The following is a 24,714-nucleotide window of genomic DNA, read 5'->3' on the forward strand; positions in this document are numbered from 1 at the left end:
TATAAAGCATTTTATAAACACATGGCGCTATTTTATCAAAATAATGTGGTTGCCTTTATAGGGGCGGGTGTGGTAATTGACCTATCAAACATCAACATGCACGACAGACTAACAACGGGGAGGGAGGGGGGGAAACTGAGAATGGGGGAGGGTATTCATTATTTCGAGTAGTTTATGCTTGGCACCAGTGTGGGCAACAAAACAGCTAGATGTCACATAATTCTTAATCAGAAGAAAAATTATGCATTTTATATTTGTATCGATTTTTAACAAAACGGGTGTATTTTAATGTGTATATATATATATATATATTTCAAAAAATATATACAAAAAAAAAAGGTAATATATCAACCATAGAGGCACATCTTGAGGAGAACTGAACGTAACCACCGTGCATATAACGAGAAGGAAAGAAACATCTCTTTTGATATAGGTTTCAAGGCGTGGAAAGTGCGAGAAAACAGCAACCACACTCATTCGGCCTGTGCTGCTCTGAGAAGCCAGGAGCTGGAGTTTGAAGGTGTAAAATACTCGTTATGGCGGTAAACTTGGACAAGGAAGCGTACTACCGCCGAATCAAGCGATTATATGGCAATTGGAAGGTAAGTAGCACGATATAAATATTTGTAAATCAAACTAGTAAAAGCTGGATGCTGGCACGGCGGGGAGCCACGTTTTTAAAGTGCGTTTTTTGACTTTGTTTTCAGCATGAGTGAGTGCTGTGGTTGGTTTTGTAGCTACAGAAGCGCAAACCGCAATGATCAATTTGATTATATAGACTTACATGTAGTTATGAAACACTTGTAGATTGAATACATTCAGGAGACATTACACATCCTAAAAATGATAGTTGCAACATGGCCACTTATTATGCATTATATATTATCCACCATGTCAGGCTGTTAACGTTAGCTATGCTAATATATAGTTAACTAGCTAACCAGCACTTTGTGGAACAACCACTTTAGCACGTTGCCAGTCCAGCAAAATATTAATTCATTCTGAAGTTTCACCAAAATACGTTGTCAGAAAGTACCATGGAATGTTTTGACAGATTGCTAACTAGTTGCCTCTTGTCCACATAACTAACATCGAAGTTTGACATTTTCAAGCTAGCATGCTACTGTAGCTAACTAGCTTTACATCGCGCCAAGCAGGCACGGATTTGTTGCATGCACTTCTTTCTTTTGAGGGCACAACGATTGATCTCATCATCTGCATTTGAATGCCAACCAGTAGTTCACTAGCAACTTTCTCTCAATCTTCATTGAGATAAAGCAATAGATATAGTTATCAACTTTAGCTAACATGTTCTTAACTGGTTAGCTAACTTTCCATTTATTCATACTTATCACCTGCACTTAAAAAGAACAAGCAACGTGTCGACCACGACTGTGGCTAACTGTACCTTTTTGCTCACTGGTTGGCTTAGAAATGTTTCACATTGTTCAAGCTATGTTAATCAACAAGTACCTATTTTTCTCTATTAGAAAGGAGAAGATGAGTTTGGCAAAGTGGATGCCATGGTGGTCTCCGTCGGGGTGGACGAAGAGATAGTGTATGCCAAATCCACTGCCCTGCAGGTAAAATTCATGGACTTAACCCTATCCAGGAGTTATTCCTGACTGAGCTCATCAGGGAAAATTGTGTGCACGTGTATAAGTGCATTCAGAAAGTATTCAGACTCCTAGACTTTTTTTTTTTACATTAGTCTTATTCTAAAGAATATATTTTTTAAATTCCCCCTCAATCTACACACTATCCCATAATGATAAAGCAAAAACTGGTGTAGAAATTTTTGCAAATGTAAAAACCGAACATATTTACATAAGTATTCAGACCCTTTTCTCAGTACTTTGTTGGAGTTCCTTTGGCAGCGATTACAGGCTCAAGTCTTCTTGGGTATGACACTACAAGCTTGGCACTCCTGTATTTGGGGAGTTTCTCCCATTCTTCTCTGCAGATCTTCAAGCTCGATCAGGTTGGATGGGGAGCGTTGCTGCACAGCTATTTTACAGTCTCTCTGGAGATGTTTGATCGGGTTCAAGTCCGAGCTCTAGCTGGGCCACTCAAGGACATTCGGAGATTTGTCCCAAACCACTCCTGTGTTGTCTTGGCTGTGTGCATAGGGTTGTTGTCCTGTTGGAAGGTGAACCTTAACCCCAGTCTGAGAACCTGCTCCAGAGCACTCAGGGCTTCATCAAAGATCTCTCTGTACTCGTCTCTGTTCATCTTTCCCTTGATCCTGACTAGTCTCCCAGTCCCTGCTGCTGAAAAACATCCCCACAGCATGATGCTGCCACCACCATGCCTAACCATGGGGAGGGTGCCAGGTTTCCACCAGACATGATGCTTGGCATTCAGGCCAAAGAGTTCAATCTTGGTTTCATAAGAACAGTGAATATTGTTTCTCATGTTCTGAGAGTCCTTTAGGTTCCTTTTGGGAAACTCCAAGCAGGCTGTCATCTGCCTTTTACAGAGGAGTGTCTTCCGTCTGGCCAACACCATAAAGGCCTGATTGGTGGAGTGCTGCAGAGATGGTTGTCCTCCTGGAAGGTTCTCCCATCGCCACAGAGGAACTCTGGAGCTCTGTCAGAGTGACCATCGGGTTCTTGGTCATCGCCCACACAAGGGCCCTTCTCCCCCGATTGCGCAGTCTGGCTGGGGCGGCCAGCTCGAGGATGTCTTGGTGGTTCCAAACTTCTTCCATTTAAGAATGGAGGCCAGCATGTTCTTGGGGACCTTCAATGCTGCAGACAATTTTTGGGACCCTTCCCCAGATCTGTGCTTCGACACAATCCTGTGTCGGGGCTCTACAGACGATTCCTTCGACCTCATGGCTTTGTTTTTGCTCTGACATGCACTGTCAACTGTGGGACCTTTTTATATAGTCAGGTGTGTCCCTTTCCAAATCACATCCAATCAAGTTGTAGAAACATCTCAAGGATGATCGATAGAAATAGGATGTACCTGAGTTCAATTTCGAGTCATAGCAAAGGGTCTGAATATTTACGTAAGTAAGGTATTTCAGTTTTTTACTGTTTTTGCTCTGTGTTGATTGAGGGTTAAAAAAAATGTAAATCCATTTTAGAATAAGGTTGTAATGTAACAAAGTGGAAAATGGGGGAAGGTGGTCAGAATGCACTGTATGTTATGGCTTCTGTTCTGAAGAAACCTCGGTAGTTTACACTCCAGCATAAGCATATTGCATGGAGTAATTCATATACCCTCTCATCCTTCCTTTCCAGACATGGCTGTTTGGTTATGAGCTGACAGACACCATCATGGTGTTCTGTGAGTCTAAGATAATCTTCCTGGCCAGCAAAAAGAAGGTGGAGTTCCTTAAACAGGTGGCTGTAACCAAGGGCAATGAGAACGCCAACGGGGTTCCACCAATCACACTGCTCATCAGGGAAAAGGTAAGCGTTGATTGGTAGACTCGGGATGTTCTATCCCTGATTCGCTGTCAATGCGTATTCCCCCATTTCAGGACAGTTCTTTAATGTGTGTGGCACAAGAAGTTGGTGTGACCGTTTGTGTGTTTGAAAGAGTGTGTGTGAGTGCATGCACTCATGTCAATGTGTTTGAGCAGAAGGATAACGCTTTAACACTCCTCTCCCCCTCCTTCCCTCAGAACGAGAGCAACAAGGTTAACTTTGAGAAGATGGTGGAGGCGATCAGGGCCAGTAGGGAGGGCAAGACTGTGGGTGTGTTCAGCAAGGACAAGTTCCCCGGCGAGTACATGAAGAGCTGGAACGACATGATCACTGCCGAGGGCCTGGAGAAGGTGAGCGGAAGGAGGAATGTGGGGGAAAAGGGAGGGAGGAAGGAAGGAAGGGAGGGGTGAGATGGGTTGATAATAAAATATCATTGTTTCCATGCGGTATCAATTTGCAGAATGGTGGGTAGCTGGTCTGTGGCGGGAGGCAGTGTTGCATTAAAGAGACTCGCATGTAGCTAGTTATTGGTCTGCAGCAGGTCACAATCCTTATGGGCTCTCCCTGCCTCCATCACTTTCTCACCCCCCCCAGGTGGACATCAGTGCGGTGGTGGCCTACACCATTGCCGTGAAGGAGGATGGGGAACTGGCTCTGATGAGGAAGGCTGCAGCCGTCACCAGCGACGTCTACTCCAAGTTCTTCAAGGAGCGGGTCATGGAGATCGTGGACGCAGACGAGGTAAGCTTTGTAGTCACACTCATTATCCGCTCCTCCATCGCCTGTAGACGGGTGCAACATCCCAGCAACCACATTCATATGATATAGCCATCCTGGAAAGCCACTGTTTTCATTCAGACAGGTGCAGTCAAATTGGGCCAGACTGACCCACTACCAATTTAAGATCTAGACTGCATGTCCAAATAGTTTTGAACCATCTCATTTTGTCCCCAAGATGACAGAAACAAAGCATTGCTTCCTGAATGTGTTCTCTCCTCTGTTCCCTAACAGAAGGTGCGCCACAGCAAGCTGGCTGAGTCTGTGGAGAAGGCAATCGAGGAGAAGAAGTATCTGGGGGGAGCAGACCCCTCCACGGTCGAGATGTGTTACCCCCCCATTATTCAGAGTGGGGGCAACTACAGCCTCAAGTTCAGCGTCGTCAGGTAAGCAGCTGCCTCCTGTTATGTTCATGTTTTATGTATATCCCTATATTTCTGTTGTTACGGTGCTGTCACTCTGTTATTAGTGCTCCTGCACAGGAGTCTCAGTTGATGGACCTGAGTGTAATGGCGACGATGTGCAGTAAACGTTGTTCAACTGGAGCCTAGTCGTTGTCATTTGGAGTTAACATCGGTAGCAGATGATGGCTAATAACTGCGATGTTGGAGGGAAAAGCGAGAGATACAAGCAATGTAAATATTAGTGTAGGGTTTGAACAAGGATGGCGGTATGGGGGCTTTGATCAGAGCACTGGATTCTGTGTGTAAAGAAGAGAAAGGCCTTCAAGGCATATTCCAACGCTGACAGTGTAGAGACATTTCGGGTTGCGATGACGGACTACATAATTGATTTGGAACAGAGGTACGATAGGATGCGCAAGTACGACATGGTTCTCCCGGATGCAGAGTCAGCTTTCAAGTTGCTAGATACTACTGCCTGTCTGGATGGTAGGGGGAACAGTTGGCTTTGACTGCTTGTACTGTGCTGACCTTCTGCGTCATTGAATTCGGCACTAAAAATGATTTTTGATGGAAAGAAGGATGGAATGCAAGTGAGGGACGCGGAATATTACACTGAGCAGCAGAGAAAAGGTGCCAACAAGTCACGTTCTCAAGACAACCAGGCGAGGGCGCCATCGCCTGGCACAAATCCACTGGACAGATATGAAAGGAGATCAAAATATGCTATTTGTCAGAGCACTTATCATTGGGTTAAAGACTGTCCTCATAAAAATGAACAAGTTAAACTAACAGAGGAAAATGTAAACACAGAGCGAGAGAGAGAGCAGTGTACCATTACACTGTTTTCAAACTAATCTGCTTTTGAGATAGTATAGTTTATATCTTTATAGTTGAATCCTTAGGTTCCGCTGTGAGTGATACTGCATGGACACGGACAGTGTGTGGCGCAAAATGGCTTGATAGCGTTGTCAGTGAACTAATAATGAAAGAAGTACAAAATATGACTGACACACTAAAGCAACATAGCTTTCAAATTTGAAGATGGGATAATTGTCCATTCTACCAAGAGTTTAAGATACCAGTAAACATTGGTCAGACTAAGAGACATTGAAACAGAGGTGGTCCCTACAGATATCCCCTTACTATTAAGCAAAGCTTCCCTCAAGAAGGCAGGGGCTGTACTAGACATAGAAAATGACACGGCAGTGATGTTTAAACAACCAGTGACCCTTGAACTTACTACATCGGCCCACTATTGTGTAAACATTTTAGACATACGTCAGAGTCCATGTAAAGAAATTAGATTGTGACGGACACAGAAACACAAAGTATTGTTAACTTCACAAACAGTTTGGACATGCTACAGTTGACAGACTTCAGAAATGACTCCACAGTTCAGGGAATAATGATGAGATTATTTCCATTCTACTGCAGATAGTTAACAGTTGTGAGACATGTCAGAAATACAGCAAACCTAAGCCCAAACCAGCTGTTGGTTTGCCACTGGCTTCCAAGTGCAATGAAACAGTGGCCGTAGAACTACATGAGCCTGGACCAAGTGTGTGGTACCGTCACATAACCCACCACTTCACACGCTTCAGTGCTGGTAGCCTTGTGGATACATAGAAACCCAGTGAAATGGTCAAGCACTTCATTCATTCCTGGATAAGTGTGCACGGCCCGCCCCAGAAATTATACAGTGACACAATGGAGGAGAATTCAATAATAATGAAATAAGAGAAATGGCAAAGAAATTCGACATGGAAGTAAAGACAACTGTTGCATACAGTCCATGGAGGAATGGACTTGTGGAGAGACACAATCAGACACTCAGAGATCATGCTGAAAGTGAAGCAAGACAATGGATGTGACTGGAAAACACCCCTAGATTGGACTTTGATGGCAAGAAACTCAATGCACAATGTTCATAGTTACAGCCCATAGCAACTAGTGTTGGGGCAGAACCCTACTCTTCCCTCTGTACATGCAGCGAGAAAAGCGTTCACTGAAGCTGAGTGTTCAGAGAATTCACAGGGCTCTGCGTAAACCGCTATGTCCCGCAGATGAGTAATACGAGACTGGAAACAAAGTACACTACAAATGAGTTGACTGTCAAGAGTGGAAAGGGCCGGGACTAGTCATTGGCCAAGATGGTGTGGTGATATTTGTGAGACACGGAGGCACCATTGTCAGGTTGCATCACTCAAGATTGCGGAAAGTAAATGATCAACAAGATGTAGGAGCTGTTGCTGAGAATCAGCCTCCCACTGAAAATAACAAAAAGGATTCATTAACAGACACAAACCTACCAGATGTCGGATCCAATGATACGGACACTGAAACTGACACAGGAAATGGAGCAGAGAACTTCAACCATGACAGGTAATACTGTTGGGTTCAAATTAGGAAAAACGTTCATCGACATATGTGTTAAGACAACGTGGTTGTTCCAGTCTGAAAACTGGACAAACTGTTAAATACATGGACAGAGAAAGTGGTATTCCACACACAGCAACAGTCATTGGACGAGCAGGAAAAGCCAAAGGAAAACACCAGAACTGGTACAACCTGCAGTACTCTGAACCAGCTACACTTTCTGGTATAGCAGGGTCAGCTGACCTGTCACTTGTAGATAATCTGATTTCATCCAATAGAAAATTGAGAAACAGAATGACATTCAAAATGATGTACTTGAAACAAAAGACGTGTCATTTGACTCGGCTAAACTATATGAGATCAGTAATTGGAGTGTTTTGAGGAAGTCAAAGACATTGGACAAAAATGTCTCAACAAGGTGGGTGTGTACCCTTAACCGGAATAGTGCCTAAAGCACATCTGGTGGATAGAGGTTTTAGAGGAGCTGGCTGCTAAAGAACTCCCAAACGACTCACTGGCATGTGCCTCAGTCACTCAGATTGCCGCTGACGGAGATCTGCCAGAAAAAATGGAAACTTCATTCCATAGACATCAAATCTGCGTTTTTGCAGGGAACGGAGCTGTCAAGGGACAGTCACATCTGACCTCCGCCTGAAGCTAAGAGCGAAGGAACACTTGAAACTTTTTTTAAAAAGTGTGTGAATGGCCTGGCAGATGCATCTATCAACTGGTACAACAAAGTGAAGGCAACCATGCTGAGTACAGGTGGAAACATGTCAAGTGGATCCTGCAGTCTTCTATTGGCTTGATCAAGACTGCAATGTGACTGGACTACTTGCCTGTCATGTTGATGACTTCATCTGGGATGGCTCACAGACCTTTGCTTCAACTGTGATTCCACACCTCAAAGCTGTTTTCCTGGTCCACCACAAAGGAACAGCCTGCTGACTGTCAGACTAAAAGGGAGCATCCGGTCTTGTGTTCCTAAAGTAATGGAAAGTGGCAACTTGAGTAATACAAATAAAAACCTTGTCACTCAACCCATTTGTAATGGGGAACTTAAATAATACAGGGGACATTTTAATTATTTTGTTTTATTTGTCTAAAGAAAAGTGGGAGATTGTTAAGTTCGTGTTTTAAGGATGCCTATATTTCTGTTATTACGGGGCTATCACTCTGTTGTTAGTGCGCCTGCGCGGGTAGTCTGTTGAAAGACCTGTCCTGAGTGTAATGGCGACGATGTACTGTGGTAGTACGGTGAAGTAAACGTTGTTCAACTGGAACCTAGTCGTTGTGTCACTTCCATGGCGACGTCTTCAACGACCGTCCCCACTGTGATGTATATTTCTTTAACCTAGTTTCAGTGCTCAACCATAACATGCAAAACGTTTCTTTTTATTAACGGGTTAATCCAAAATGTGACCCATTTTGATGATAAAGACCAACTTCTTTCTGTATCACACATACAGTACCTGTCACTGCAGACTCCTAAAACGTTATAACACCTTTTTATAACACTGCTCTAACTCTTCAGCGATAAGAACCACATGCACTTTGGGGCCATCACCTGTGCCATGGGGATCCGCTACAAATCGTACTGCTCCAACCTGGTCCGGACCCTGATGGTGGACCCCACACAGGAGATGCAGGACAACTACAGCTTCCTACTGCAGGTGGAAGAGGAACTACTCAAAGAGCTCAAACACGGTGAGGGATGGAAGGGAGATGCAGGGGGTTTGTGTTTTACGGGGTAGAGTACACATGATTTACGTAACCTGACTTTATTTCAAGTTCTTTCCCTTTTACCTTGTTCTCTGTAGGTATAAAGATCTGCGACGTGTACAATGCCGTGTTGGACTACGTCAAGAAGGAGAAGCCCGACCTGGCGGCCAAATTCACCAAGAACCTAGGGTAGGACACACGCACTTACCTTCTCACACACATGGCCTCCTGTATTGATCATTAGGCTTGGGCGGTAATCCAGATTGTCATACCTTCGTACCGACCTTGTGCCATTCCGGGATATTCTGTAATACCAGCGATGAACACACAGGACACTACTTTCAAACCCCACTGATCCTCTTCAATCCGAAGGTTAGCTATGCTAACAAGTACATGTGAAATCCCATAGAGAATGATAACTTAATGCTAATGAGCGCATAGCGTACATTTTATACAGTCTCTGACCTAGAGTATTTGCAGTCTAATAAAAAGCATGAGCTGGCGCACACCCCAAAAATGTTGGTCGATGTGCTGACTAACGGCGGGTCAGCTGTAGGCTATGTGGTCAGCTGTAGGCTATGTGGTCAGCTGTAGGCTATGTGGTCAGCTGTAGGCTATGTGGTCAGCTGTAGGCTATGTGGTCAGCTGTAGGCTATGTGGTCAGCTGTAGGCTATGGGGTCAGCTGTAGGCTATGGGGTCAGCTGTAGGCTATGGGGTCAGCTGTAGGCTATGGGGTCAGCTGTAGGCTATGGGGTCAGCTGTAGGCTATGGGGTCAGCTGTAGGCTATGGGGTCAGCTGTAGGCTGTGCCGCCTTCAAGATCACCCTGAATCTCAGTGCAAGAGGCGTCACTGTAGTACCTGTTTCGAATCCAGGCTGCATCACATCCGGCCATCATTGGGAGTCCCATAAGGCGGCGCACAATTGGCCCAGCATCGTCCTGGGAAGGCCGTCACTGTAAATAAGAATTTGTTCGTAACTGACTTGCCTAGTTAAATAATACAAATAAAAATAAGGTACAGTGATGCGAACACGTTGGTGGTTTACCCAATAAATGACTGTGAGCTTGTGTATATACAGTCTGCGACTCTTATCTGAAGTATTTGCAGGACAGACATCCCAGCTAATACACTTATACAAGTAACTCAAAAATGCTACTCAAGGCCTCCCGGGTGGCGCAGTGGTCTAAGGCACTGCATCGCAGAGACCCCAGAGACTCTGGGTTCGAGCCCAGACTCTGTCGCAGCCGGCCGCGACCGGGAGGTCCATGGGGCGGCGCACAATCGACCAGGTCGCTAGGTGTACTGTGTTTCCTCCGACACATTGGTCCGGCTGGCTTCCGGGTTATCATATCGACACCTAAACAAACATTTAAACGCAGGATGTTGTGTTGGTCCCATTTTTCATGAGCTGAAATAAAAGATCCCAGAAATGTTCCATACGCACAAAAACCTTATTCGTCTCTAGTTTTGTGCAGCAATTTGTTTACATTTGACTGCAGGTATTTACTTAAAGATATACAAACGTATTTTAAACTTCAAAGAAATAGATTCAACAGTATTGGAAAATACCATCCTGTGGCTATTTTCAAACAGGGTGGGACATGTACTTTTGGTCCACCAGCCGCAGTAGCTGGTGAATACCCTTATTTTACCAGTCACATTTCATTCTGAAAGAAATTATAGTGAAGATTAATCATAGAACACAGTACCTGCTTTCTCCACTAGGTTAGATATTTTCTCTTCCAGAGCTAACACTGTATTGTATAGGGAAGAAAGAAAAAAACTGCTCCCAAATGCTCTGTGTAACCACCTGCCAATTTGTCTGGTAAATATTACGGTATACTGCCCAAGCCTATTGAGGATAGAGTATGTATCGTGTTGATTTTGTGCGTCCCCTCTCCCTGCTGTAGATTTGCCATGGGGATAGAGTTCAGAGAGGGTTCCCTGGTCCTGAACAGTAAGAACCAGTACAAACTGAAGAAAGGTGAGCACTCAAGTCACTGTAGTGTCTTACTGACTATAAGTAGGATACTTTGTAGACATGGTGTTTTGTGAGTGTCTCATACAGAGGCCATTTTAAATGGTGTGTAGAGCGGACACTCATCACTGTGTGTTTTACAGGCATGGTACTGAGCATCAGCCTGGGGTTCGCTGACCTGGTGAATAAGGAGGGGAAGAAGGAGGAGCAGAAGAAATACGCCCTGTTCATAGGAGACTCTGTACAGATCAACGAGGTAGGAGAGGGGAAGGATGGGGGTGCGGTGGGTGGAGGGGAGGGGGCGGGCGATGAAGGATGAGGGGGAAAAGGAAGAAATGCGCCCTGTTCATAGAATATACAGATCAACAAAGTAGGATATATTTCAAACTCTTTTTTTTTTTATTTTTTTTTTACTATATGTTTGACAGTCACTTTATCTATCAATCACATTTGGGTTGTGATATTTGCTCAGTGATGGCAGTAAAGAAACACGTATAATGTATATATTTAAGGATGATCCAGCGACAGTTCTCACTCCGGTCAAGAAGAAGATAAAGAACGTCGGAATCTTCCTAAAGGTACGAAAGATGACCGCCGTCTCTGCTTCTTGATTCATTCTCTCCCTAACAAACCCTGAAAGATGCATATCCATTTTAAACGTTTAGTTAGGGCTCTGTCCCCTGTTTATATTTAAGCAACAAGGCCTATGGTATATTGTCTGACATACACAGGGCTGAAATACTGTTTCGGCCAATCAGTATCCAGGACCCAATTTACCCCCCCAAAAAATACGATTTGTTTCTACTTGACAGAACGATGAGGAGGAAGATGATGAGGAAGATGCTGACGATGCAGAGGAACTACTGGGAAAGGGAGCGCGTGGACAAGCTTTACTCCAGGACAGGACTAGGGTGGGTGTGTGTGTCTGTGTCTGTGTATGTGCTTGAGAGAAATTCACTATACTTACACCATCTCAGTTTGTGTGTATGAGCTGAAACGCTGTCTTTTTGATTGGTCAGAATGTGAGAAACTGTTATTTATTTGGGCAGAACGAGATGACGGCAGAGGAGAAGAGGCGGGCTCACCAGAAGGAGCTGGCCAATCAGGTGAACGAGGAGGCCAAGAGACGTCTGACGGAACAGAAAGGAGAGCAACAGATCCAGAAGTGAGTTAACGAGGAGAAAAGGGGAGGAGAAGGGATGATGGTATAATAATGAGATGGGAGACCAGAATGAGAGGAGGCTGGTGACTGTTAAAGGAGTGGAATGGAACGGAGGAGGAGAGGTGGTGGAATCTACATGATTGGGGAGAGGTGGAAGAACGAGAGAATTATGAGATATTTACAGTATTTATAGGAAGAACGAGATTTCTAGTATGTTGGTCTAAATTATCTTTCGTAGAAAACAACTAGAACATACATTTGCATGATTAAATAATTCATGATTTCACTCCCTATGTTTATGTAGATCGTCTTTCCAAAAATGTGTGACGTCACCAATGAATTAAATGATTAAATGCAGTGTTTCCTTCTCTTTTCCAGGTCCAGAAAGTCCAATGTCTCCTACAAGAACGGCTCTCAGATGCCTCGAGAGAAAGATATTCGAGACATGAAGATTTTCATCGACAAGAAATATGAGACGGTTGTTATGCCTGTCTTCGGTATCGCCACCCCTTTCCATATCGCTACCATCAAGGTACACCTCTCACACACACACACACACACACACACACACATCACAATTTGACTGAATTTGAGACTATACCTATCTGAGGATTTTTAAAAACAATTTCTGTGTCCCTCTGTCTGTGTAGAACATCAGTTCGTCGGTGGAAGGAGACTGGACGTACCTGAGGATAAACTTCTATGTTCCCGGCAGCTCTCTGGGACGCAACGAGGGCAACATCTTCCCCAACCCTGATGCCACCTTTGTCAAAGAAATGTGTGTCTGAGTGCCCATGTACTGCATGTTTCACTGTTGTCAACTATCAAGCAGATGGACTGATAGTCCGTGTGTGTGTGTGTTGTATCCATCTTTATCCACATGCTGCTGTGTCTGACGTTGCTCATATCCCCCCCACCCTCAGTACCTACCGGGCGTCGAACCTCAAGGCGCCTGGCGACCCAACAGTGCCGTCCACTAACCTCCAGAACGCCTTCCGCATCATCAAGGAGGTGCAGAAGCGCTATAAGACCCGGGAGGCTGAGGAGAAGGAGAAGGAGGGCATCGTCAAGCAGGACTCGCTGGTCATCAACCTGAACCGCTCCAACCCCAAACTCAAAGACCTCTACATCAGACCCAACATCGCCCAGAAGAGGATGCAGGGGTCGCTGGAGGCTCATACCAACGGTGAGGAAAAGGTTCCATTAACAAGGAATTGAGAGAGGAGAGGAATGGAGGAACGAACAGAGGGGAAAGAGAGAATGGTTGAGGTTCTTCGCAGATCACAGCGTTGCTGTAAAGACCGAGAATGCTGTGTGCTTTCAATCAACATTTGTCATTTAGCTGACTCTCTTACCCAGAGTGACTTACAGGAAATGCATCCATCTTAAGATGGCTGGGTGAGACAACTACATATCAGTCGTAGTAAGTGTATTTTTCTCTAAAAAGTGTGGTCTAGTAGGAAAAAGTGTGTCCCTCCAGCCTCAACGAACCTGGTAAATAACATGTCTGTCTTTCCTGGACAGAACCTGGTAAATAACATGTCTGTCTGTCTGTCCAGGACAGAACCTGGTAAACAACATGTCTGTCCAGGACAGAACCTGGTAAACAACATGTCTGTCTGTCCAGGACAGAACCTGGTAAACAACATGTCTGTCTGTCCGTCCAGGTTTCCGTTTCACGTCCGTCCGTGGGGACAAAGTGGACATTCTCTACAACAACATTAAACACTCCCTCTTCCAGCCCTGTGACGGAGAAATGATCATCGTACTGCACTTCCACCTCAAGGTGTGTGTGTAACCTTAGGCTAAGTACAATATGTCTGACTGCACTTCCACCTCAAGGTGTGTGTGTGACCTTAGGCTAAGTACAATATGTCTGACTGCACTTCCACCTCAAGGTGTGTGTGTGACCTTAGGCTAAGTACAATATGTGTGACTGCACTTCCACCTCAAGGTGTGTGTGTGACCTTAGGCTAAGTACAAGATGTCTGACTTTCTATGCATTGGTAATCAAGCTGTGGGTATTTGGGTCTATGCTTTCCCCCGTGGCACTTGGAGTGGTCTTGATTTAGTTTAGATGTGTTTGTGTCCATTTTGACCAATCCCTCCCCTCTCGTCCTCCATCAGAACGCCATCATGTTTGGTAAGAAGCGTCACACAGACGTGCAGTTCTACACAGAGGTAAATATGAGATTAAACATAGGATATCAACTTTATTTAATCTCACCTTATTATATTGTCTTGATATTGTCTCATCCTACCTTATCTCTTAGGTGGGTGAGATCACCACAGACCTGGGCAAGCACCAGCACATGCACGACCGCGACGACCTGTACGCCGAGCAGATGGAGAGGGAGATGAGACACAAGCTCAAGTCTGCCTTCAAGAACTTCATCGAGAAGGTGGAGACCCTCACCAAGGAGGCGCTGGAGTTCGAAGTGCCCTTCCGAGACCTCGGGTATGAGGGAGGGAGGGGGGGGGTGGAGGAAAGTGATCGGAGGGATATAGACAGGGTTAAGTCATTTTGAGAAAGTGAGTATTTAAAGGAAACGTTCACCCACTTTGAATTTTGTATACTTTTTGTGCCTCTTTGAGTGATGTTCTATTGATTCCCTAGGACATTTCATGTTTTAATGTGTATCTGAGCGATGGCTGAGTTTTGCATCATATGATGGGTGACTCTTTCCTTTAAGCACAGAGTTGGGTGTTCAAGTAATGAACTGTATGAAACTGTTGAAGTTACTGTGTGTGTTCAGGTTCCAGGGCGCCCCCTACAGGAGTACCTGTCTGCTGCAGCCCACCTCCAGTTCCCTGTGTAACACCACTGAGTGGGTGAGTGCCTGCTAGTACTGTTACCGCTCCTGCTGCTAGTACTGTTACCGCTCCTGCTGCTAGTACTGTTACCGCTCCTGCTGCTAGTACTGTTACCGCTCCTGCTGCTAGTACCGTTACCGCTCCTGCTGCTAGTACCGTTACCGCTCCTGCTGCTAGTACCGTTACCGCTCCTGCTGCTAGTACCGTTACCGCTCCTGCTGCTAGTCCCGTTACCGCTCCTGCTGCTAGTACCGTTACCGCTCCTGCTGCTAGTACCGTTACCGCTCCTGCTGCTAGTACCGTTACCGCTCCTGCTGCTAGTACCGTTACCGCTCCTGCTGCTAGTACCGTTACCGCTCCTGCTGCTAGTACCGTTACCGCTCCTGCTGCCGTTACCGCTCCTGCTGCCGTTACCGCTCCTGCTGCCGTTACCGCTCCTGCTGCTAGTACCGCTCCTGCTGCTAGTACCGCTCCTGCTGCTAGTACCGCTCCTGCTGCTAGTACCGCTCCTGCTGCTGTTACCGCTCCTGCTGCTAGTACCGCTCCTGCTGCTAGTACCGTTACCGCTGCTAGTACCGTTACCGCTGCTAGTACCGTTACCGCTGCTAATACCGTTACCGCTGCTAGTACCGTTGCTGCTGACCGTTACTGCTTCTAGTACCGCTCCTGCTGCTAGTACTGTTACCGCTCCTGCTGCTAGTACTGCTACTGCTGCTAGTACTGCTACTGCTGCTAGTACTGTTGCTGCTGTTGCTGCTAGTACTGTTACTGCTGCTAGTACTGTTACTGCTGCTAGTACTGTTACTGCTGCTAGTACTGTTACTGCTGCTAGTACTGTTACTGCTGCTAGTACTGTTACTGCTGCTAGTACTGTTACTGCTGCTAGTACCGTTACTGCTGCTAGTACCGTTACTGCTGCTAGTACCGCTCCTGCTGCTAGTACCGCTACCGCTGCTAGTACCGTTACCGCTGCTAGTACCGTTACCGCTGCTAGTACCGTTACCGCTGCTAGTACCGTTACCGCTGCTAATACCGTTACGCTGCTAGCTGCTGCTGACCGTTACTGCTTCTAGTACCGCTCCTGCTGCTAGTACTGTTACCGCTCCTGCTGCTAGTACTGCTACTGCTGCTAGTACTGCTACTGCTGCTAGTACTGTTGCTGCTGTTGCTGCTAGTACTGTTACTGCTGCTAGTACTGTTACTGCTGCTAGTACTGTTACTGCTGCTAGTACTGTTACTGCTGCTAGTACTGTTACTGCTGCTAGTACTGTTACTGCTGCTAGTACCGTTACTGCTGCTAGTACCGCTACTGCTGCTAGTACCGTTACTGCTGCTAGTACCGTTACTGCTAGTACCGTTACTGCTGCTAGTACCGTTACTGCTGCTAGTACTTCTACTGCTGCTAGTACCGTTACTGCTGACCGTTGCTGCTGACCGTTACTGCTTCTAGTACCGCTCCTGCTGCTAGTACCGTTGCTGCTGACCGTTGCTGCTAGTACTGCTACTGCTGCTAGTACTGTTACTGCTGCTAGTACTGCTACCGCTCCTGCTGCTAGTACCGCTCCTGCTGCTAGTACCGCTCCTGCTGCTAGTACCGCTCCTGCTGCTAGTACCGCTCCTGCTGCTGTTACCGTTACCGCTCCTGCTGCTGTACCGCTCCTGCTGCTGTTACCGCTCCTGCTGCTGTTACCGTTACCGCTCCTGCTGCTGTTACCGTTACCGCTCCTGCTGCTGTTACCGTTACCGCTCCTGCTGCTGTTACCGTTACCGCTCCTGCTGCTGTTACCGTTACCGCTCCTGCTGCTGTTACCGTTACCGCCCCTGCTGCTAGTACCGTTACCGCTGCTAGTACTGTTACCGCTGCTAGTACCGTTACCGCTGCTAGTACCGTTACCGCTGCTAGTACCGTTGCTGCTGACCGTTACTGCTTCTAGTACCGCTCCTGCTGCTAGTACTGTTACCGCTCCTGCTGCTAGTACTGCTACTGCTGCTAGTACTGCTACTGCTGCTAGTACTGTTGCTGCTGTTGCTGCTAGTACTGTTACTGCTGCTAGTACTGTTACTGCTGCTAGTACCGTTACTGCTGCTAGTACCGTTACTGCTAGTACCGTTACTGCTGCTAGTACCGTTACTGCTGCTAGTACCGTTACTGCTGCTAGTACCGCTACTGCTGCTAGTACCGTTACTGCTGCTAGTACTTCTACTGCTGCTAGTACCGTTGCTGCTGACCGTTGCTGCTGACCGTTGCTGCTGACCGCTCCTGCTGCTAGTACCGTTACTGCTGCTGACCGTTGCTGCTAGTACTGCTACTGCTGCTAGTACTGCTACTGCTGCTAGTACTGCTACTGCTGCTAGTACTGTTACTGCTGCTAGTACTGTTACTGCTGCTAGTACTGTTACTGCTGCTAGTACTGTTACTGCTGCTAGCACTGTTACTGCTGCTAGCACTGCTACTGCTGCTAGCACTGCTACTGCTGCTAGCACTGCTACTGCTGCTAGCACTGCTACTGCTGCTAGCACTGCTACTGCTGCTAGCACTGCTACTGCTGCTAGCACTGTTACTGCTGCTAGTACTGTGCTGCTAGTGCTGCTACTGCTGCTAGTCCTGCTACTGCTGCTAGTCCTGCTACTGCTGCTAGTCCTGCTACTGCTGCTAGTCCTGCTACTGCTGCTAGTCCTGCTACTGCTTGCTAGTACTGCTACTGCTGCTTGCTAGTACTGCTACTGCTGCTTGCTAGTACTGTTACTGCTGCTAGCACTGTTACTGCTGCTAGCACTGTTACTGCTGCTAGCACTGCTACTGCTGCTAGCACTGCTACTGCTGCTAGTACTGTTACTGCTGCTAGTACTGTTACTGCTGCTAGCACTGCTACTGCTGCTAGCACTGCTACTGCTGCTAGCACTGCTACTGCTGCTAGCACTGCTACTGCTTCTAATACTGTTACTGCTTCTAATACTGTTACTGCTTCTAATACTGTTACTGCTGCTAGTCCTCTTACTGCTTCTAGTACTGCTGTTACTGCTGCTAGTCCTGCTACTGCTGCTAGTACTGCTGCTAGTACTGCTGTTACTGCTGCTAGTACTGCTGCTAGTACTGCTGCTAGTACTGTTACTGCTGCTAGTACTGCTACTGCTGCTAGTACTGCTACTGCTGCTAGTGCTGTTACTGCTGCTAGTACTGTTACTGCTGCTAGTACTGCTACTGCTGCTAGTACTGTTACTGCTGCTAGTACTGTTACTGCTGCTAGCACTGCTACTGCTGCTAGCACTGCTACTGCTGCTAGCACTGTTACTGCTGCTAGCACTGCTACTGCTGCTAGCACTGCTACTGCTGCTAGTACTGCTAGTACTGCTACTGCTGCTAGTCCTGCTACTGCTGCTAGTCCTGCTACTGCTGCTAGTCCTGCTGCTAGTACTGCTACTGCTGCTAGTACTGTTACTGCTGCTAGCACTGCTACTGCTGCTAGTACTGTTACTGCTGCTAGTACTGTTACTGCTGCTAGTACTGCTACTGCTGCTAGTACTGTTACTGCTGCTAGTACTGCTGCTAGTACTGTTACTGCTGCTAGTACTGCTAGTACTGCTGCTAGTACTGTTACTGCTGCTAGTACTGTTACTGCTGCTAGCACTGCTACTGCTGCTAGCACTGCTACTGCTGCTAGTACTGCTGCTAGTACTGTTACTGCTGCTAGTACTGTTACTGCTGCTGCCGCTGGTGTGTAGTAGTAGTAGTAGTAGTAGTACAACACCTTCCCTGATATATCCAGCAGCACTGCTTGCTTACTCCCATGTGTTTTAAACCAAGTTAGGCCTTGAGGCAGATATTTGACTACAGATCTAATAATACAATTCTCAGTAGGTTAAAAGGGACATGCTCTCAGCAGTCTGTTTTCATTCCGTCCTCTCCCTCTCTCCTTCCCCTTCCCCGTCCTCTCTCCTTCCCCGTCCTCTCTCCTTCCCCGTCCTCTCTCCTTCCCCGTCCTCTCTCCTTCCCCGTCCTCTCCCTCTCCTTCCCCAGCCTCCGTTCGTGGTGACTCTGGATGAGGTCGAGCTGGTTCATTTTGAACGTGTTCAGTTCCACCTGAAGAACTTTGACGTGGTCATCGTCTACAAGGACTACAGCAAGAAGGTCACCATGATCAACGCCGTGCCTGTCAACTCACTGGACCCCATCAAGGAGTGGCTCAAGTAAGTACATCAATTAACCTAGACTAGTTTTTCTGACTAGATTACTAATCTACTGCCTTTCCTCAAAGTCCCACCCACTGATTGATTGATTGACAGGTTTGAAACCCTACCAACTCTGACTCACACATCCTGCCCCCTCATCTGAAAATTCCACCCACAGTGATTGACAGGCCTAACTCTGAGTGGTAGTTCACCCAAACTACAAAATGACATTGGTTTCTTTATCCTAGGTGTCGACAGCAGTAGATCCAATAACATACATCATTTTAAAGAACAAGCATTGTGGCAATTCATATTTTGCAGTAAAACTAAATATTACTTTTAATTTCAAGAGAATGGGTTTAATGTTAAAGGTTCTCTTCCTTACAAAATAGTCCTGATCATGTAGGTCTTGGCCTCTACTATATCCAAAACAAGTAACACACTGAATGCACACATTTTCAGTCATTTTAATTGTAGTCTTTCTACTGAATGCCACAACTCATTTTACCAATCTGGGAGGTAAAGTTGTTAAGCTATTTAATAATTTAGCTGTGCATTTTGGATGGAATCAAGGCATTAGAATGTACCAGATGCCACCACAAATGGACCTTGTTCTGCCCCTCAAATTCAGGAGACATACCCCCTCTGGCTGGCTACTTTTCTTCTGTTTGGCTGGCTACTCCATGAATCTACGGAAAACACGGATTAACCAATTAGTCAGTCCACTCACTGGACCCCATCAAGGAGGGGCTGAAGTACATCAATGAACTAATAAATACCTTAACCAATCAACTTATTAGCCGGTCTGTCAACTCACTCGACCCCATCAAGGAGGGGCTGAAGTAGATCAATGAACTAATAAATACCTTAACCAATCAACTTATTAGCCGGTCTGTCAACTCACTGGACCCCATCAAGGAGGGGCTGAAGTAGATCAATGAACTAATAAATACCTTAACCAATCAACTTATTAGCCGGTCTGTCAACTCACTCGACCCCATCAAGGAGGGGCTGAAGTCAACTGGATACGTGTGGCTCAGTTGGTAGTGTGGCACTCGCAACGCTAAAGTCGTGGGTTTGATTTCAGATCTGCAACCAATACGAAAATGTAAGCACATCTGTAAAATGCTCTAGATTGTGTCTGGTAAATGTCATATAGCCATCAATCACTTTGTGGATTTAGCCTCTTCCTTTTTAACTGTGAATTTGTTTCTGGGGGAAAGGAATTAGATTTTTAATTGTTTGTGTTTTAGTAGAGTTTTACCAAGTGTTGCTCCTCAAAATAAATAAATTATTTAAATACCTGTCTCGTTCTCCTCTGTGTCCCCCCTCTCTCTCTCCACCCCACATCTCTCTCCACCCCACCTCTCTCTGTGTGTCTCTCGATCTCTGTCTCTCTCTGTCCAGTTCCTGTGATATCAAGTACACAGAGGGGGTCCAGTCTCTGAACTGGACTAAGATCATGAAGACTATAGTGGATGATCCAGAGGGCTTCTTTGAACAGGGGGGCTGGTCTTTCTTAGACCCGGAGAGCGAGGTGTGTGTGTGTGTGTGTATGTTATTGCAAGATACAAAACAGTGTTAAAATGAAGATGTTGGACAAATGTATTTCTCTCTCCATCTGTCTCAGGGGGAAGGAGCAGAGGATGACTCTGAGTCGGGGGAAGACGAGACATTTAACCCCTCGGCAGACGAGAGTGAGGCAGAGGAGGAGGAAGACAGTGATGAAGATTATGACTCGGAGAGCGAGGACTCCGGTAAGGGTAAGAAGTCATGTTGAGACAGACACACACACACACACACAAATATACAGATACTTAGTAGTGTGTGTGACCGTGTGTATTTCAGACTACAGTGCGTCGCTGGGCAGTGAAGAGGAGAGCGGTAAAGACTGGGATGAGTTGGAAGAGGAGGCCAGGAAAGGTGAGTCTACTCTCCATTCTCCCCAAGGAGGGAGAAACCTGTCTTACCATCCCTGAAGCAAGAGGTACCATCGCTTGCTGCTCCATGGTAGAGGAACACTGGAAAATAATCCATCTCGGTTATCTGATGTGAATTGGAACTTCTTCGCTGACTTACAGTGCCTTGCGAAAGTATTCGGCCGCCTTGAACTTTGCGAACTTTTGCCACATTTCAGGCTTCAAACATAAAGATATAAAACTGTATTTTTTTGTGAAGAATCAACAAGTGGGACACAATCATGAAGTGGAACGACATTTATTGGATATTTCAAAAAAAATTAACAAATCAAAAACTGAAAAATTGGGCGTGCAAAATTATTCAGCCCCTTTACTTTCAGTGCAGCAAACTCTCTCCAGAAGTTCAGTGAGGATCTCTGAATGATCCAATGTTGACCTAAATGACTAATGATGATAAATACAATCCAGCTGTGTGTAATCAAGTCTCCGTATAAATGCACCTGCACTGTGATAGTCTCAGAGGTCCGTTAAAAGCGCAGAGAGCATCATGAAGAACAAGGAACACACCAGGCAGGTCCGAGATACTGTTGTGAAGAAGTTTAAAGCCGGATTTGGATACAAAAAGATTTCCCAAGCTTTAAACATCCCAAGGAGCACTGTGCAAGCGATAATATTGAAATGGAAGGAGTATCAGACCACTGCAAGTCTACCAAGACCTGGCCGTCCCTCTAAACTTTCAGCTCATACAAGGAGAAGACTGATCAGGGATGCAGCCAAGAGGCCCATGATCACTCTGGATGAACTGCAGAGATCTACAGCTGAGGTGGGAGACTGTCCATAGGACAACAATCAGTCGTATATTGCACAAATCTGGCCTTTTTGGAAGAGTGGCAAGAAAGCCATTTCTTAAAGATATCCATAAAAAGTGTTGTTTTAAAGTTTGCCACAAGCCACCTGGGAGACACACCAAACATGTAGAAGAAGGTGCTCTGGTCAGATGAAACCAAAATTGAACATTTTGGCAACAATGCAAAATGTTATGTTTGGTGTAAAAGCAACACCGCTCATCACCCTGAACACACCATCCCCACTGACAAACATGGTGGTGGCAGCATCATGGTTTGGGCCTGCTTTTCTTCAGCAGGGACAGGGAAGATGGATGGAGCCAAATACAGGACCATTCTGGAAGAAAACCTGATGGAGTCTGCAAAAGACCTGCGACTGGGACGGAGATTTGTCTTCCAACAAGACAATGATCCAAAACATAAAGCAAAATCTACAATGGAATGGTTCAAAAAATAAACATATCCAGGTGTTAGAATGGCCAAGTCAAAGTACAGACCTGAATCCAATCGAGAATCTCTGGAAAGAACTGAAAACTGCTGTTCACAAATGCTCTCCATCCAACCTCACTGAGCTCGAGCTGTTTTGCAAGGAGGAATGGGAAAAAAATTCAGTCTCTCGATGTGCAAAACTGATACATACCCCAAGCGACTTACAGTTGTAATCGCAGCAAAAGGTGGCGCTACAAAGTAATAACTTAAGGGGGCTGAATAATTTTGCACGCCCAATTTTTCGGTTTTTGATTTGTTAAAAAAGTTTGAAATATCCAATAAATGTCGTTCCACTTCATGATTGTGTCCCACTTGTTGTTGATTTTTCACAAAAAAAGACAGTTTTATATCTTTATGTTTGAAGCCTGAAATGTGGCAAAAGTTCGCAAAGTTCAAGGGGGCCGAATACTTTCGCAAGGCACTGTATGACATCTTTGTCCCCCGTGTGTTTTGATATTGACTCTTCCTGTAATGTGAAATCAGTTTCAAATGTTTTGGTATTGAGTGTCTGTCTCGCGCCTCCTCTCCTAGCCGACAAAGAGTCTCACTATGAGGACGCGGAGGAGACCTCGTCGGCTAAGCGGAAGGGTCGCTCGTCAGCCCCTCCTCCCAGCGCCAAGAAGAAACGCCGCCACTGAATGGCACAACCACCAGACTGTCTCACCTACGCACACACTGCCAAAAACATTGTTGATTCAATCCCCCTCTAATTCATCTTGGCTCTGTCATTTCCCTTCGTCTGTCTCTCATATACACACACACACGCGCTATACGATTTGTATATAGAGGTAGTAGCACCCCCATGCGTTTGTATTAGGCCGTGAGTGTCGTGATTAAATGGGCATATCGTACCTGACGGTAGGCGGTTCATTCCTCTCTCCATTCCTTTGGCAACTAATTTCCCTGTTTCCAAGGGCCAGGTGTGGTGTGTGTGTGTTGAAAGGGTTTTAATTGCAAACAATTGTTTTTCTGTTAAATTGTTTCTAAACCAATATAGTAAGCAGTGATGATACAGTATCTTCTGCTAAGCATTTTTACAAGATTTAGTCTAAACAAATAATCTTCCATTCCTCCTTTCTACCGTTCTATCCTTCTTGGACATAGTTTATTTGTTGAGAGCGATTGATGTGGGGGGGAGCAGATATCAATTCCGTTTTCCAATTCCTTTTTTTATGTGGGTTTGTACAGACTGACTGACGCTCAAGAACCTCACAATGTCTCTAATTTCCCCACCACTTTCCTCCATCTTTCTGTTAATCCTGGATAGGTAGACTGTTGAATTGTTAATTAAAAATCCTGATGTTTTTGTAATAAAAAAAAAAAATAGTGGTTATTTTGTCTTTTTCATTCATTTGAGTGTCACTGTCAATGGTGCCTATTAATAACTATGAGATTGATGAACCATTCTCTATGCTACAGTGTTCACTTCTGTGTTGGTCTAGCATGACCAGTCTTCTGTTAAGTTATTCTCATACAAAATGTGTATATAGTGCTTTGAATACAAGTAACAAAGTGCTTCACATCATGAAATAATGAACTGAAAGTACTAACAAATAAACACAGGACTGGAGAATGTTGTCTGGCTGCCATCTCTGCCAATAACCAGGTAAGTAACAATTGTCAGGTGGTATGAGGGGAAACTAACAATGAGACCAGGAAGTCAAATCTAAACTAAAGGAACATTTCCTTAATTCTTAGCTAACCCTCTTTAAGTATTTGGGCCACAATGAGCTCCACAGACAGAGGGGGTTAATTTAAATAACTTGCTGTAACTGAAGGTACACTACATGACCAAAAATATGTGGACACCTGGCAGTCGAACATCTCGTTCCAAAAATCGTGGGCATTAATATGGACTTGGTTCCCCCTTTGTTGCTGTAACAGCCTCTACTCTTCTGGAAAGGTGTTCCACTAGATGTTGGACTGTTGCTGAGGGGACTTGCTATCATTCAGCCACGAGCATTAGAAAGGTCAGGGTAATTGAGTCTGGCTCGCAATCGGCGTTCCAATGAATCTCCAAGGTGTTCGATGGAGTTGAGATCAGGGCTCTGTGCAGGCCAGTCAAGTTCTTTCACACCGATCTCGACAAACCATTTCTGTATGGATCCCGCTTTGCGCACAGGGGTAATTGTCATGCTGAAACAGGAAAGGGCCTTCTCCAAACTGTTGCCACAAAGTTGAAAGCACAGAATCGTATAGAATGTCATTGTTTGCTGTAGTGTTAAGATTTCCCTTCAGTGGAACTAAGGGGCTTAGCCTGAACCATGAAAAACAGCCCCAAACGTATTCCTCCATCAAACGTTACAGTTGAGAGAGACTGACATTTTTTCCCATTTCTCCTTGCAAAACAGCTCGAGGTCAGTGAGGTTGGATGGAGAGCATTTGTGAACAGCAGTTTTCAGTTCTTTCCACAGATTCTCGATTGGATTCAGGTCTGGACTTTGACTTGGCCATTCTAACACCTGGATATGTTTATTTTTGAACCATTCCATTGTAGATTTTGCTTTATGTTTTGGATCATTGTCTTGTTGGAAGACAAATCTCCGTCCCAGTCTCAGGTCTTTTGCAGACTCCATCAGGTTTTCTTCCAGAATGGTCCTGTATTTGGCTCCATCCATC

General features: G+C 45.5%; 1 protein-coding gene across 2 annotated transcripts; it reads left to right on the top strand.

The window, feature by feature from the left end:
- Nucleotides 1-166: 166 nt before the first annotated feature.
- Nucleotides 167-23,442, top strand: LOC115136141 (FACT complex subunit SPT16-like). 2 transcript variants are annotated; one of them, XM_029671638.2, is made up of 25 exons: nucleotides 167-602; nucleotides 1,491-1,583; nucleotides 3,249-3,419; nucleotides 3,635-3,787; nucleotides 4,032-4,178; nucleotides 4,449-4,600; nucleotides 8,529-8,701; nucleotides 8,815-8,905; nucleotides 10,629-10,702; nucleotides 10,840-10,952; nucleotides 11,209-11,274; nucleotides 11,509-11,607; nucleotides 11,746-11,861; nucleotides 12,237-12,390; nucleotides 12,509-12,636; nucleotides 12,782-13,044; nucleotides 13,526-13,644; nucleotides 13,986-14,039; nucleotides 14,132-14,316; nucleotides 14,615-14,690; nucleotides 18,691-18,860; nucleotides 20,250-20,379; nucleotides 20,473-20,599; nucleotides 20,691-20,765; nucleotides 22,627-23,442. In XM_029671638.2, exons 1-25 carry the CDS (start codon nucleotides 537-539, stop codon nucleotides 22,731-22,733), a joined length of 3,102 nt encoding a protein of 1,033 aa, XP_029527498.2. In that variant the 5' UTR covers nucleotides 167-536; the 3' UTR covers nucleotides 22,734-23,442. The 2 variants fall into 2 exon arrangements, with proteins under 2 accessions (XP_029527498.2, XP_029527497.2); XM_029671637.2 differs by having other exon boundaries at nucleotides 168-602; nucleotides 20,473-20,605.
- Nucleotides 23,443-24,714: the final 1,272 nt, after the last annotated feature.

The sequence above is a fragment of the Oncorhynchus nerka genome, linkage group LG12 (genome assembly GCF_034236695.1).
Source record: "Oncorhynchus nerka isolate Pitt River linkage group LG12, Oner_Uvic_2.0, whole genome shotgun sequence".
Classification (NCBI taxonomy): domain Eukaryota; kingdom Metazoa; phylum Chordata; class Actinopteri; order Salmoniformes; family Salmonidae; genus Oncorhynchus; species Oncorhynchus nerka.